The sequence below is a fragment of the Periplaneta americana genome, chromosome 5 (assembly GCF_040183065.1).
Source record: "Periplaneta americana isolate PAMFEO1 chromosome 5, P.americana_PAMFEO1_priV1, whole genome shotgun sequence".
NCBI lineage: Eukaryota > Metazoa > Arthropoda > Insecta > Blattodea > Blattidae > Periplaneta > Periplaneta americana.
Window position 1 is genome coordinate 34,788,595 of NC_091121.1, and position 17,065 is coordinate 34,805,659.

General features: G+C 35.4%; 1 protein-coding gene across 1 annotated transcript in view; it reads right to left on the minus strand.

Moving 5' to 3' along the window:
• Positions 1 to 17,065, minus strand: part of LOC138699525 (neural cell adhesion molecule 2-like) — a 1,056,814-nt gene that overhangs the window by 631,079 nt on the left and 408,670 nt on the right. Inside the window, exon 2 of the mRNA XM_069825483.1 lies at positions 13,697 to 13,905. Within this exon, the coding sequence (XP_069681584.1) occupies positions 13,697 to 13,905 (209 nt within the window). The remainder of the gene's footprint in view (positions 1 to 13,696; positions 13,906 to 17,065) is intronic.

Below are 17,065 nucleotides of genomic sequence, written 5' to 3' on the forward strand. Positions count from 1 at the left end.
TCATTTATCTTATATACCTCAACTTGTAGTCAGCAAATCTGTTTCTTTCTACCTTTGAATGAGGAACAAATTTCTGTTTTGTATTCTAAATAGTTACACTATTGTCTGTGAACATTATTTGTAAGGGTTATGAATTGCATAACTTGGAAACTCCGTTTTTTTTACAGCTCGTGGAACAATATAAAAATGAAAAGAAAGAGAGGGTTATAAAACGGCTAGCGTAAAAGTAAAATTAAGGATGTGATAATTTATGTGAGGAAGGCGAGATAATGTCGGAAATTTCAGGTGGGGTCAGGAAATGAAGTAGCCAAGCTAGGCCGCAGCTAGCACCACCTAGTTAGTCCCCATCTAACTTCACTCGCTCCGTTATTAACGGGGACAAAAAAAAAAGTTTCGAAGCTCTATGAAACCGGAACACAGAACGTTATTTAAAAAAAACTTAGTGTTAGGGGGATACTGAAGGAGTAAAGATGAAAAAAAGCGGGCTCATGTAATACAATGGATAGCTTTTAAAAACAAAAAGGCGGCTACATGCGACCCCTCATTATTCGCTTAACATCTGTGTGACCTCTGAAATTTTACTTCTGTATGTAATGTTTCGAAAGGTGTTTCATTTGTTTGTAATTCTCTCGCAGGAAACACCTACGCTATATATTCCAGAATTAACAACCTGAATAAAAATGTTAACCGTGTGCGTACCGCTAAATTTGTGATTACACAATTAACTCCCACACAAGTGAATGGCTGGAAGCAACTGCGATTATTCCCTTCCCCCAGGTAGGCTATAACACAATCCGCAGTATTTCAGGAAAGAGTGAAAAATAAATAAAATTACTTAATACTAAAATTTTCATGGCCTCCCTGGTTTGTTGGATGGTTGGTTTGTTCGACGGCTCGGCAGGACAATAAAGCCTGTGAAGTTCACCACGTCTGTATCATGGCCACCTACTTTAATTGACCACATTTATTTTTTATAGAACCGGCAAATTTCCTAGTGTTTATACAGAGTGGGAGTGAAATAACCCAGCAGATTTTCAGAGCGACCAGCTCATGTTGTATCTAGAACAAAAAGTGTAAAACCATATTGGTGGACAGTTCATAACTTTCTCAGAAAATGGTTTTTTCTTTCAAATGTTTATCATCCTCCTATTCGGTAACTATTGCGAGTAGAATCGTGACTTTTGTCCATATCGATATAAAATCTAATAAAGAATCATTTATCCCTCTGGCGTATTTCAATGCCGTGCATGGGATTCGTGTTAATTTAAATTAAGAGTACCGGGTAGTGATTAGGGGTCTAAAATGCGATTTTTTTATTATGTGTTTAAAAAAAGTACAAAACTTGCTCTTTAATAGTAATATGCGTTACAAGAGCGGTATGTTGAAGTTTTCATGTTCGAGGAAAAGTTTGAAAAAGCGAAACGTAGTTGAGCTTTTTTTATTTCCGAGAATTGAAAGAAAACATACCGCTCGTGTATCCTACATTATTTTGTGCGAAAATCGTTTATTACATACCTGAAAAAGGAATTTCTAATTAGTTGCAATGAAATCTCCGTCTTGGTGTCTGTTCAATGACGGCAAATTTGCAAAAAAAAAAAAAAAAAAAAAAAAAAAATATATATATATATATATATATATATATCTTCAACATTGTTGCTTTAAAATGTTTTCTGTGTTCACTATACTCCAGCAGGCCGTGGTATACGTCTGTCTTTTTTTTCCCCCAGTCTATAATTGCGAACTTAAAACAAACGGTAAGGCTATGTAATGATTTAGAGTTTACTTAATGTTTGCAAATATTTAAAAACAATAATTAACAGTGCAATTTAGGTGAAATTGCAGTGATAAGTTTCCAATTTATAATTATTACTACACTGAACTTCTCTAAAAATAATATGTTAAAAGCCTAGAGCAGTAAAATCAGTATGTCACTTAAGAGGGAAATTGTTATGTGTGTTAGGTTGGGAATACTGAATGTGGAATTTTAGACTTCCCGCGGATTGGTTTTGTGCGGAAACCAAGCAAATGCGCAAGATCTCGCACAAAACTATATACAGGGTATTAGGTGTATAAGTGCCATTATTTTAACTGATGATTGTTCATAATAATAATAATAATAATAATAATAATAATAATAATAATTTATTTTACCTGGCAGAGTTAAGGCCTTAAGGCCTTCTCTTCCACTCAACCAGCAAAAAGTATACCTACATATGTATGAACTTACAAAGAATTCAACAATTTGATTTAGATAAGAGCTACATGTATACAAGAGTTATTTACGAATTAAACAACAAAATACTATAAATTATTAATTAAACACTGAAATACAAACTATGTTGCACAATTAAGCTAAAATACATAGAATGTTAATACATTTCAAGTAATGTTAGATAATAGAAAGAGATTATTATGAGACAATTTTGAAAATACAGCACTATCAGGATGCATATCTGAAGGAAGGAGTAACAATGTAGACAGTGATAGTTTAAGTCAGTATGATTGGAGTAAAATGCTAAGAAGGTTATCTTTTAAGCTGTTTTAAAAGTGTTTATTGTCTTGCAGCCCCTAATACTTTGTTACCGGGAATTCCATTGTCGCGAGGTGGATACTGTAAAAGATGATGAATAACGAGATGTTCTATGAAGAGGTATACTTAACGCGCCACAGATAAGTGATCTGGTATTTAAGTCGTGGTTAGAGCATAGATAAGAGAAACGAGACGAAAGGTAATTTGGTATTGAAGTGTGCAGAATTCGAAAGAATAAAGACAAAGAGTGTAAAGTTCTACGTTCTTTAAGTCGGAGCCACGAAAGACTTGCGAAGGACGGTGATATGTGATCATATCGTCGGATGTTGCATACATATCTGACGCACATATTCTGAACTCGCTGTAACTTGACTGACAGTTCAGTACTTAGGTCACTTAACAAAACGTCACAATAATCGAAATGCGGCATTACTAGCGTTTGTACTAGGGTAAGTTTTAGTTGCTGGGGCAAGAAGTTTCTTAGCGACTCAAACAGTGAATGGAAGAATAGATTTTTTTTATCGTTTCTTTAACTTCGAACTCCAATTTAGATTATTATCGAAAAAGAAGCCAAGATTTTTTACGACAGATGAATAAGGGATTAGCGTGTTGTTAAGTGTAACAACTGAAGGATTACTGTTCATGTCACAAGGAAGAAAAAATGTCCTCACAATTTATTTCTAATTGCAATATTTAACTAATTGTTAAAATTTACATTATTAAGCGTTTGGCAACGTTGCTGGATGGGGAGGAGGGAGTTTACAAGTACACAGTACAGCTCAAGCGGATACAGACATACCGGCACAAAACAGATGCTCTGTTCTAATGCAGGGGCGGACCGTTGTTTACATAAAACGAACAGCAAATACGAACTTTCAATCTCATTAATAGAACTTTATGGTAAATTTCCATTTTATTCAACAATATTGGCAATACTGGTCAACTTGTTTTATTCTACGTCTAAAAAAATAAACAAAAATGGTTTACTGCATAAAATAACACGAACTATTTTTAATGCAACATTTTAATCTCTTACGCTTCCATAAAGCAGTACCATTTTTTAAGAAATTTCTGTTTGTGTTATTTTTGAAACGGGATAAGAGAATCCCAGTTTCTAATAATCGTTGAGAAACTGCTACAAATGTTCGCCGATTAGGTAACCTTCTTTGCGGAAAACATTGACGGTTTATCCTTCTTGCCTCACTTGAATTACGACGACTTTCTCCATAAATTAATAACATATGATATTCCTAAACTGTAAATTACATTGTAAGTTGTTTATCGAATACCCTATACCACTGTCATCCGCTCGGCAGTAGACCTATCGACAGGGAGAGCTCAGCTGACATGTACGTACGTCTGTTCAGAGTACTGCATACCGTAGCTGACACCCCTGGCATAGAATAATGATACGTCGCAAGGAATACTGAAAACAAAAGTCTGGTTGCGGATATGAGCGGGGTTCAGCAGAGATGATGATGTGAATTTTCGTAATCAGCATGTGTGGGCTGATAAAAATCGACATGCAGTTGAAGAAACAAGACATCAGCACCGGTTCTAAATAAACTTATGAGCTGGCGTTCTTGGTGACAGATTAATAGGGCCATACGTGCTAACACAGAGATTAACTGGGGATGGTTATCTGGACTTTCTTATTAACGTATTAAAACAAATTTCAAAGAGTGCGTGATTCCTTACGCCGAAGGGCAGAGAAATGCATTGCCACGAATGGACATCACATTGAGCACCTATGAACAAGTGTTCAGATCTCAGAAAGTATGTGCTGTAGGACCCATGTTTATTAGATATTTTCTTGTTTTGTTGAGTACTATCACCTCCTAAAATATAGGATACTTTTTTAATGCCCCTTATGAGCATCATCACACTTCTAGAAACAAATTTAAATTCCTGACTTCTGGTGTAATTCAGAGGTGCTTTTTCTGCTTTTGCCGACATCAGCCTCCTTATGTCCAGTGACATTTTATTTTCTGCAGAAAAATAATTAATTTATAATGGAAGACCTGAATTGGCTAACATTCCAAGTCCATTGAAGTATATTTTTCAGGACCGCAAAGAAACTTTATAGACTTGCATTATGAGTACTGAAATAAATATTTGTATGATCCAAAAACACAGGCTTAGAGTCGGACTAGGGATATTCCCTTTTACAGAATGATAGACAATGTCGGTAAATTTGGATTCAGAATGTTAGTCAATTCAGGTATTAAATTTTAACTGTTCTATATCGCGCCTGAATTGTTTATTGAGTTCAATTTTTTTTAAGAATTCGATTTCTTTTACATCACTACGACTAATACGTAATGTTATCAAAATCGGTTCTAGAAAGATATTCAAAACTGTTTTTAAATTAATATCGTTACATTTGTTGCACATCTCAAAATATTGTCCTCCAAAGTTTCAGAGTATCTCTGAAAGCGTGTGTTTGCAATGCGTAGATATTTAATATTGTTTAATATATTTCAGTAAATGTGTCTTTATCTTAGCTCGAATCGTTTCCTCATTGTATGACTGGTCAAATGTGGTGGCTCCTGAAAATAAAGGGGCTGGCTCCTGTTTTCTTTTTTTCGTCTACCCTTAGCAAAAATTCTCTTTTATTGCATATTAGATGCCTTTAAAAATATTTTGTTATTGTTGTTATTAAATCCAAGTGATTTTCCTGTTGTTCACCGACTTACACACACAGCTACACAAATAAACAGATGTAGACACAATGCCGGTGCGTGAGGTTCATTGAAGCGTGACCCTTTGACTTGCAACTAGCTCTCCATACGAATCTAGTACGTATTCGAAATAACCAAATGCAGGACTTCAGTTATCAATGTTATCATCAGCAAGGCTCGGAACTTGGGACTTGTGTGTCGTGCGCATGAGTAAGGTTACAGGTACAACGTACACAAAACTCGCCCTGCAAGTGTTCAGGGATAGTCTTATGTGCTAAGAAAGTGGCCACATCGAATGCCAGGAAGACGGAGGAAGAAACCAATGGCATTCAGAGAATTACAGGTAAACGGTCTGTTTGAGGAATGGGTATTATAGAAATTTGAAAATATATTTTTTGAATTTTAGGTACAGAATTTCGTGGAGGAATTCGGAGGAAATACATTACTTTCTTCGAATGGAGAGTTTATACTTTGTAAGTTGTACCACACACAAACTAGAGACTGGAAACGGGCATCCATAGAAAGACATTGCAGTTCCTTAAATTGGTAGAAAATTTGTCCATAGCCATGGATCAAGTCGAAGAGGGACCTGGCCTAGTAGTGACACACAAATTGAAAACTATTTTCGAGAAAAAATTAGGATGTAGTTATCTTTCTCAGATAAGAGATCAGCTAGCAACTGCTGAAAATCGAACAGAAAACAGTGACAGTGAAAACATTCATGTCACTTCATGTGACGTGGAAATACGTTTTTATCGTTTGAAATCATGTTTAACTAATAGCCGAAGAAGTTATGGGTTCGAAAACCTTCGAATGTACGTAGTCATACACTGTAATGAAATGTACAGAGCAGAACAGTAAATTTGATATATTTCTCATGTTTATTCTTATTATACAGTATGCCCTATATGCTATAAAATTACGTGTTTCAACCTGACGTAATACTATCAATATGTTGTTCCCGCCAGAAACCACTTTTATAGCAGACCTGGCAGTACCTCCGTGCTGGAAGCGGGAGTTTGTTGACATTTAAGTCCGGTCGCTTAGCCAATTCAAAGACACAAGTCTCCAAGTTCCGAGCTTTGGTAATAAACGACAGAAAGCTGATTTAATGTGATGAGTGTTAAATGGAATATTTTGTACTTCTTGCAGTTTGCGGCATGGCATTTTATTTTTCACGTATATGAATGACAAAATATTCCATTTTAATGTCATACTCGTAAGGCAGGGATAGGAGGTACTGTTCTGATAATAAAAACAGTCCCGTACACCTAGTTCACTTTGTCAGAAGAGAGGACAGGAGATAGTAGTCTGGTTTTGATCTATGCATGTGGTTATCTATCTGATTAATCGAAGAATCAGTAAATATGCTAAAAGTAAAAGGTTCTAAGACGCATTCATTTGTGCAGGAGTTCGGAAATGATTGTTTTGAAGTTAATGGGGACCATATTACATGTAAATTGTGTCATGTCAGACTAAGGGGAGACGAAAAACGATACATTGAGACACATTGTAACTCCCGAAAACACATTTTAGCGGGATGCTGAAGGGTTACGGGCGTCCTTTAGTGATGTAGCTTGTTTCATCGCTAACTGTAAAGTAACATTTTTGAAATCTCCTTCATGAGTGCTAACATTCAAGGAAATTGCACCCAGTGTTCCTCTGCCCCCACAGCCTGTAAAATTAATTAAGGACATGACGAAAGTAATTGATCAAGCATCCTCTACACCAGCTAGTAATCATATTAAACAGAAAGTAAACTCAGTTTTGTGTAAAAACAGTGGATATGCGACATTCTGTGACAAAAAAGATATGGTAGCAGGGAAGAACTCTACGGACAGTGCTGGGGTAGCGAAGATAGATTTCAATAACAGTGTCTTTTTTCGTTTTGCACCGATTACATCATGTGATGTATAGCGGAGCTTCTCCCAATATAAACTTTGTCTTGCCAGCTACCGAAGAAAATTTAGTTTTGAGACCTTGTGAATGTGTATTGTAGTACATTGTAACAGTTCAATTAGTATTCTAGAAGAGAAAGCTGTAAAATAAACAAGTTGAACAGAACATAAATTTTCATTACATTATATTGTAAATATATTGTGGGGATACCAGGTGTTGTACATCACAAGTTGTGTATATTGTATATGATTATTATGTATGTTGCGTAAATATTGCACATGTGTTTATGAAAGAAGCCGAAAGGAAACGGATATTAATATATTTCGAAAATTTCGCATTATAGGTTTTTATTTTAATTTACGTAAATATTAATTTGTTTGGTCGTACAGAATTTTTCCTCTAACATTCATTTTATTTTAATGTTTGATAAATTAGATGTCTTTCTTTGGAACGTCACTGTACAGCACCAGCAGACTAGACTGGACTTGGTTTCATGTACACATGTCTCGCCTGGTGCCGACTCCCATCCACCTCAAACACAGTGACAAAGCTGCCTATAGTATGGACTTAGTAAACTCATTCTATCGGGTCCAAAATCTCGATGTCTGGTTATCATACAGGGACATCATTTTATTTTTACTAACATTTCTAATATTAACCTGGCTTTACCTTTGGATAAATGCTTGATAACCCGAAACACCGTTTGCTACCCCTTTCCACGACTGGAGTTCGATGATACTGACGTAAAATACAAACAAATCATTTTACTACGCACAGGAGGGAAGAAAAGTACTTCATCCATTTACGTAAACTAGAAAATATCGCGATTTTGAGTTTTATAGTTTTCATTAGGTTTTTGTTTAATCAATATACAATACTGTAGGCTATTAACAATAAGTGTTTTTACTCACGAACTGAGCTATCCATTCAGGCGTATTCATTATGCAGTGTACATTATACTGTCTACAGCACATTAGGATACAATAGTCTATAGAGAATGGAGTTAAATTGAAAAATAATCATAATATGGACATTTAAACACCATTTTGAAAATAGTGGCCGTCCATTTGGATACAGGCTTCAGTTCTTTCTTGCATATTATCGCACTATAGACTATTGTGCCTAATTCCAATTATCAGTTTTGTCCTTGGTACTAGTAACTCATGTTGAAATAATTCTGTACCTACTCTATAAATGAGTGCCTTACGTGCTATAAATTCAATCTTCACTTCTGCCCGATCAGAAAAGATAAAATTACTCAAACATGCTAACTGTCCGTCCAAGTGGTTATGTCGCAGGATCGTATAAAGGTGGGAAATCACTTGACAGTTAATTACTTAACGAGGCCCTTTTATTTAAGTTATTTTAAACAGTTGTATAAATTACGTAGACGTCCAATTCCTAACAGAAATTAATGTTTTCAGAAAAGAGCCCAGCCACTTGCCTTTACAGAAGGGCGAGCAGAAGTAAGTGGCGGAAACCGGATGCGACATAGGCAAACGGACGAAAGTATCTGTCCGAAATTATGATTCAATGTTGAAAGCTCTTTCGTCATTGGAAAACGCGAACATATTTCTGGAACGTACTATACTCACTATTTCAGTACTGTTTGTGTTTACTATGGCCGTAAGGCGACTTTGACTGTATATGCATGGTTCTATGTGGAGAACGGTTGGAAGTTTACTAGCAGAGCGGGTGGGAGTGAAGTACATTTAAAAACTCAGGTACAATAAAAATTGAAGTAAAAATAAAATGATGTCCCTGTACAAACTGCATTTACATAATTTCGAATTCGTTGTAATTGGATGTATACATGTGAGACACGAATGTCTCCTACAGGCATTGAAGAACAATTACCTTCGGTAACCCCAGAATATTGCAGAAAACGTGTGGCTGCGCCACAAAATAGACTGGGAATATCTCCATTCTCTAAATTGAATCGCTCCATACTCGTGGAAAATAAAAGAAACCTGCGCTCATCGCCAGCTCAGATAACTTCACTCGCCTAACCAATCTAATTCTTACAGACATTTGACTACCACTTACTTAAAGACAAAAATTGTGGTTGAAAAAGCTCACATTTAATTCTTCCACTATCCGTAGCCCTCTAGGAAATTCTCTATTGTTTCTTGGCCCCTGTGCTTTATCCTATTCAATTTCTTTATCATACAGCTTATTTCAATTAGGTCTATCTAGTTCTATTCTAGCAGGTTAGCTCTGTACATCTTTTCATTTTCCGTCTAAATTTCAGCATCTTTTAACTTCGATATTATATGTAGATTCTAAGATAAAAAAAAAGAAGAATACCTCGTGAATACGTACGCATTTTTAGCTTCTCTAATAATGAAGTAATTTTCGGCATACAATGATTTCTCCTACAGTATTCTAGAAATTATATCCGTAATTAGTACTATAGTTCGGTTAGGGGCAACCTGACACTAGGTGGAAGTTAAGTCTCATAATGTGTATGGTAAAGACCACTGTCTTTTAAGTTAAGACGTCATGTGAGAGAAGCAATCGGATCTGGTTGGCCTGAATTACTTGATATTGCAAACTGGCGTGCTTCGTTCCTTTTGACCATGATATGTAATTACAAAATTCTAAGTTAAAAATATTCCAGAGATATTTCGTAAGGAATATTTTCAATAAAATAGGAAAATGACATAGTTTGTAAAGTATTCCATAAATAGTCATAAGAGGAGAGAAAAAACGTTCCAATCAGAAAGGATGAACCAATAGTAGAAAGAAATTCAAAATTCAATGATGACACCATTCGTTATCTCGTTTAACTAAATGCAAGCGTGCGCCGTAGCTTACGGTAAGAAACTTATGATGGAGGGGTAAGTGAGCTAACTAGCTACGAGTGAAATCGTACCGGGGGAGGGAAGCTTCTCAGTCCACTTTCTGCTTCCCTTCTCGCGCAGGTAGGTTTCCGTGATAACGAATGACCTAAACCAGGCCTGCACAAACAGCGCTCAACGAGCTCGCGCGCTCCTTCGGAGCGGGAGAGCTGTGTTTACCGCTCGCCGAAATGGAGAGGAAGATACGTTAGAATGACATAGACTTGCTATAGGTAGAGGAGAGGGAAACGACCACTCATTTATGTAGTTTTTTTAATTGGGTTATTTTACGACGCTGTATCAACATCTAGGTTATTTAGCGTCTGAATGAAATGAAGGTGATAATGCCGGTGAAATGAGTTCGGGGTCCAGCACCGAAAGTTACCCAGCATTTGCTCGTATTGGGTTGAGGGAAAACCCCGGAAAAAACCTCAACCAGGTAACTTGCCCCGACCAGGATTCGAACCCGGGCCACCTGGTTTCGCGGCCAGACGCGCTGACCGCTACTCCACAAGTGTGGACTTTATCTAGTGGAGTGCAGTGTGTAGGCCTATTTTCAGTAACTGTTTCACGTTGCTTATCTACTGCTACAGTACAGTATGGAGGAATCTAAAAGACGGAACATAACATTTAACATTTAACGATTTACAGCTCTAACTTATTGATCTTCAATGTGACCTAAGGGCTAAAGATTGTTTGAATAATACTACTAGCCTGGTTGAGTTTTAAAGACTAATATTAGCAATAATATCCACGACTACACAGGCTGGCTGTGAAAATGATTGCTATGTTTGGCTCAACATTTATATTTGTGAGCAACTGTTTTCTATAATCAACTTCAATAAAGGCAGACATCGAACATCTGTAACTGATGTTTCATTACGATCAGTAGGCTACTGTTTCTTTCAGCTGCCAACAGCATAAAACCTCATTTTCATGTACTGATAAATAAAAATATAACAAAATGATATTGTACATTTAAGTAGCTATAGAATTTCTATTATTTCTGTAAACTAAATATTTCTTTATTAATTAATAATAGTGCGAGAGAGTTTTGTAAACACTGAACGGGAATTCATTTCATGAACACCTTGTGTATATTTTGTACGAGGTCACCCCTTCTTCCAGTCCACCTTTATACAGAGCGCAGCTAATACCTGCGTTCCGCTCATAAGCTGTGAGCCGGCTCGGAGAGCGCAAATCTTGTGCAGGCCTGACCTATACTAATGAAAATAGTCCCTCAACTTCCCGATGACACTCAAATAGCATTCTTTGGCATTTTATGTTTAATGTTCGTACAATACATGCCTTTTAAGAAAACAGTGTAAGTTAGTAAGTGTGAAAGTGTGTGGGTGTGAGTGTCAGAGAGTGTGTGTGTGAGAGAGAGAGTGTGAATGTTAGTGTGAGATTGTGTGTAAAAGAGAGTGTGAGAGTGTGTGAGAGAGAGAGAGAGAGAGAGTGTGTGTGTGTGTGTGTGTGTGTGTGTGTGTGAGTGTGTGTACGTATGTATCGTCGTTGTTCCTGCAATAGGTCCTGCAAATGTGCAAAATATAAAATCTTTCACCAGTATGAAGAAAAACACATTTGTTCGTCATATGGCAGCCGTACATAGGAGACTGAATTCTTACAATTTCGAAAAAAAAAATATATAATTACATATAGGGGATTTTATTATTTGCTCTGTCAGTATTTAAGTTATTTAATAGAGCAAAAATCTGAAAATCGATAAATAGGCCTATGTCACATAGGAGTTATTGCAGGAACAACGACGATATGCATATGTATGTACGTACACGTATTTTTCTATACGTGATTTGATCCTGGTTGAGTGGAAGAGAAGGCTTGATGGCCTTAACTTTGCCAGGGAAAATAAAACTATCATTATTATTATTATTATTATTATTATTATTATTATTATTATTATTATTACACTGGACTGCGAAAGAAATGCTGAGTCGAAGTAGCTATCGATTTGAAATATCGTGTTACGAGAATATCGCTTAGGAAGCAATACAATATGAAACGAAACTGGCCGTATTTATCGATTGTAACGATGACAGCATCCATGGATAATAAGGAAGGCTGTGGAATACCATATAAATTGCAGTTTAACTATTTTCGTGTAGTACTCTTATTAATGTTATAAAATAAATGTATATGTATGTATTTATTTACACTGCAAGTGGGCAAGCACCCGGTGGCAGTGGTATATACAATAAAAACAATACACAATAAAATGATAAGCAATACACAATAAAATTTACAGTACACAATACAATTTTACAATACATATACAATTTTATACACAATACAATAAGAATACACAATACAATTTAACACAATAATAATAAAACATAAATAAAATACCTAATTTTACGATACAACCTACATAATTATGTATAGGCCCTACATAAGTTTCAATAGTCTTTCACTTTACTCTCATTTCACTCCCTGTAGTGGCACTATGACGCATTTCACTGACACTTTAGCACACATTTCACTGACACTCTGTAACATATTTCACTGACACTATAGGACACATTTCATTGACGCTATAAATTATCAGTGATCGGAACTGTTCACTGCACTGTAAAACCATAACTTCACTGACTCACCTCGCTTCACTGATACAACAGTTCAAATAAGTCAAATAATTACACCCTTATGCATACTTATAAACAGAACTACATTTAAACTAAACATTTCTAGTCTAAGGCCCTCTTACATGCTATTTTTAAATAAATTACTATTCAAACCTTGGAAGTAACTCGTCAGGCAAGATAAATACATGTCACCTTAAAAAATTAAATGTTAAATATCACCTCAATTTTAATTTGCATTTGTACATAACTTTTTAAGTTATTCTTGAATCTCCTTAAGGAAGGACACCCCTCAAAGACCGCTGCAGGTAGGTCATTCCAATCATTTATAGTTCTATTTAAAAATGAGAATTTACCTACATCCGTTTTCTGTTTCCTACATTTGATTTTAAAATCATGATCGTTCCTACCATAGTACGTTGGCTTTTCTAACCGAGCCGTTATGTCTACCCATGCTTTCTGACCTAGATGTGCTCTATTCAATGATGTTATTTTAGTTTTCTTACGTCTGTTTTCCAAAGTTTCCCATCTAAGTTCTTTTATCGTATCGTTTCCATCTTCTCTTTTACCTTTAACAAACTTAGCTGCCCTATACTGGATTCTTTCTAAGGAATTTATCTGATATATTCTATAGGGTTCCCAATATGAATAATTTAAAATCAATTCATGTTAAATAATAACGTAAACATGTTATTAAAAGTCGTATTTACATGTTTTTTAAAAACTAATCTCAGGAAAATAGCTTTCCACGTCGTCATGTCTACCAAGGTCCTCGGAAAAAGATATAATTTCGTATCGGCATTTCTTTTGCAGCCCCGTATACATGTGTGTATGTATGCTTACCCAGCACTCGCCGACCCATCTACTTACCTCTCTGCCTAGTTTGCCTTTCTGTATGTGTACCTACCTATCTACTATATGTACACCTACGTACCTGTCTCAGAATTCACCTACCTACCTACATAAGTATCTTCCTACCTGTGTATTTTAACCGTTTACGTATCTTCCTATATATATATCTATGTACCTGCACAAACATAGAGGTAAATTGCAGACAAAAACATTTACAACATTCAGTGGTATTGAATGCCATAGCAGCTGATGCTGGAGATTGAACGTAATTTAAGCATTTGAATGTTTACTCACCGATGACGGTGAGGTTGATCTGAAAGTTTCTCGTGGGCGAGTTCTTGAAGTCGACGCGGCAACGGTAGATTCCCTCGTCGTCCAGTTGAACCGATTCTAGCGTAAGCCCCGCTGGTTTGATGCCCGTCACAAAATAGGCTCGCGGACCAAATGCGTTGCTGTCTGACCAGTAAAGCGCCTTTGTAAATGGGCGCCCTCTAACGTCAAAGCTGCAAACAAGAAGATGGATCTTGTTGTTATATCAGTTCTAATGTGAAATGAACACAAAGTAGACAAATGTAGACCCAAATTAAATATGTAAGCTAAATAATATAACAGATAAAAGAAATTGACATTAGAAAATATTACGTAATATATATTTAGACAAAAATGTACAGAATTAGTATTTAAGGGGTTAGATACAGCTTACAGCAGTAAAATTTTGCAAATATTCAATTTTTTTTCCTCCGTTGCTGTATCTTGTACAATAATTAAAATTGGTATGTTTAAAGCACTGTCCTTCTGCTATATGAAAAAAAACCATTTTTACGATTTAAAAAATTATTATTATTATTATTATTATTATTATTATTATTATTATTATTATTATTATTATTATTATTATTATTATTATTTCAAAATTCAGTTCACTGTGCTGTGATGAAGCGTTTCCCGCATAACTAAAAAACTATCCAACATTCTGTGATGAAATGTTTTGTGTGTATTTATGCATGTCATATCTACAATATGATACAAGATCACTCCTATACCCTTGATAGATTGCCCGAAGAAAAATAAATTCGCTTTAAAAATGGCCAAATATCAGTATTTTCTCATAATACAAAATAAAAAAAATATATATTTATTAAGGAATGTAGTTGAAAGTCCATGATATTGTAAACATGAGCTTCAGCAATAAAATAAAAGAGAGAAAACATGAACAAATTAACAAGTTTATGAGTTATGACGGAAACGCTTCGTCACTGCACAGTTAACTGCCACCATTTTTAATTTTGAAAAAAAAAAAAAAAAAGGTTTTTTTTTAATCGTAGAATTTTTTTTTTCATAGGTATAGCAGAAGGACAGTGTTTTACACAATCCAATTTTTATTATTGTACTGTACAAGATACAGTAACGGAGAAAAAAATGTTGAATATTTCCAAAAATTTTACTCTTGTAAGCTGTATCTAACCCCTTAAGGCCAATCGAGTCAGGAGAAACTTTGATATTTTGATTAGACAGCCGTATTCATAGACATTCTTAGCGCGGGCTTCCGGTGGATGATGAACGAACTAACGTTTTTCGTATTCATAAACCAGTGTTAGCGATATGATATGATATGAATCCCGTACAAGTAACCAGTCGATAGCCGGGGCTAGTTTAGCATTCTGGTAGCGCGAGCTAGCGAAATGTCTATAAATAGCACCCTTATAGATTAATATAAAATCATTTTCATCATTTTTCAGTTCCTGGGCATAAGTAAAATTCACCCTATTTACAACGTTTCTAATAATATACAGCTTTATTCAACAGCTCCGCTTTTTTACTTTTGAAAAAGTGATAAGCAATCATGGCATCTTCCCACAATAGTGTAGCGGTCGCGCAGTGTAAATGTATGCCAGCCTCTTATTTGTTGGCAGCTGCAAGGTATCTTATTTACCAGTATTACTATAGTAGCGTCGTAGCAGCGTGGCACTGGTGGGAGAACGGCCTAAACCCAAAGCTAAGATATCTAGTCCTTACTATAGTTACGTTACATTATCTTCACATTTATACCAGGAAACTAACCCGGTTCTACTGGATTTGTAGCCGGATAAGTTCCCCTGAATTGTAAAACAACTCATAAATATTCAGCAAAGCTTGTAGAAAGAATTATGCATTCATAGGGTTCGGAACCATTGAGGCAAGCCATATCTTGCCGACATGAAAATAAAGTAGGCATTTCATTCTATTATCTCGACTCTCTCTATTAACTCCATTACTTGGGACGTTAGCGGCTATTTTAAACCAGGTGTAGAATTTAAACCAGAGGCCACTTTACTCCCAATTCATACGAGGTGCGTACGCTATCTACATAAAAACAGAGGGAAGAGACCATAATTGATTTAAATTCGTCTCGTAATTATATTAGAACCGTACGAATGTTTTTGATTCACTCCAGGAAAAAAAAAAAGTTCGTTTACGGTCGAAAATTAAAACAGTGACCTCAATTCGGATGGATCTAGAGGGCTTCAAACCCTAACCCTATCTGTACCTAACCTATAAACCGGTTAAGCATTACTAATTCAATAGGCTTACATTGAGAGGGCACCGTAGTGGTACGCACGTAGAATTGATAGTTAACTCAACTGTCACCATGAGCGCTGCTGCATGCAAATTGCATTTACTGCCACAGATATGTTTCAGAAAGGAGGAGGGGGGAAGAGAAGACAAAAATAAAAACTTCTGAATTTTTTGTAACATGATCGACCATGCGGAAGTTATTAATCACGTAATAATTTGTTATGCATGGTTAACTTCTACCATTTTTATACAAAATAAAGTTTTCAACAGCCAATCTGAGTATGTATGTACATGTGAATAGCAAAATTGAGCTACAGAGGAGAGAAAACTTTCTTTTTCCTCATGCTTGACAGGAGGTGAAGGGTTACGAAAGACTACAAACTTCAAATCAGTGGTATCGTTTGATACTAGGTTATTCTGTATACCTACATACAAAATCAACAGTGACTTCGTAACTCCCGGGGATTTCTATTCATTAGAATAATGGTTATGGCTTTTATAATTTACTGAATCTAGGAATTTCTAATTTCGCTGTTCATTTCTTCAATATATACTCGGTTTGTAATAATAATAATAATAATAATAATAATAATAAAGATATTATTATTATTATATTATTATTATTATTATTATTATTATTATTATTATTATTATTATTATTATTATTAACTGATTCAATATATTTTGATTTCAGCAAAGCTTTTGATGTAGTTCCGCACTATATCCTTCTTGATAAGTTAGGAAATATTGGCTTTTCTGTAAGCTACGTAAAGTGGTTCGATAATTATTTAAGTAATAGAGTTTCATGTGTAAGACTGTTTAATATACACTCTTATTCTTATAATATAAATTGCGGAGTCCCGCAGGGATCTACTTTAGGACCTCTCCTATTTATTATATTCATAGATGATATATGTAAAAGAATAAGTTCTGACTGTTTATTATTTGCAGACGATTAAAAAATTTTTCGCACAATCAAAAGTAGTACTGACTGTCAATCACATCAATATGACATTAATTCAGTCGCTAAATGGTCAGAAGACAATGGTATGAAAATTAACGTATCCAAAACTAATGTAATAACCTTTTCTAGAAAAACTTCTTCAC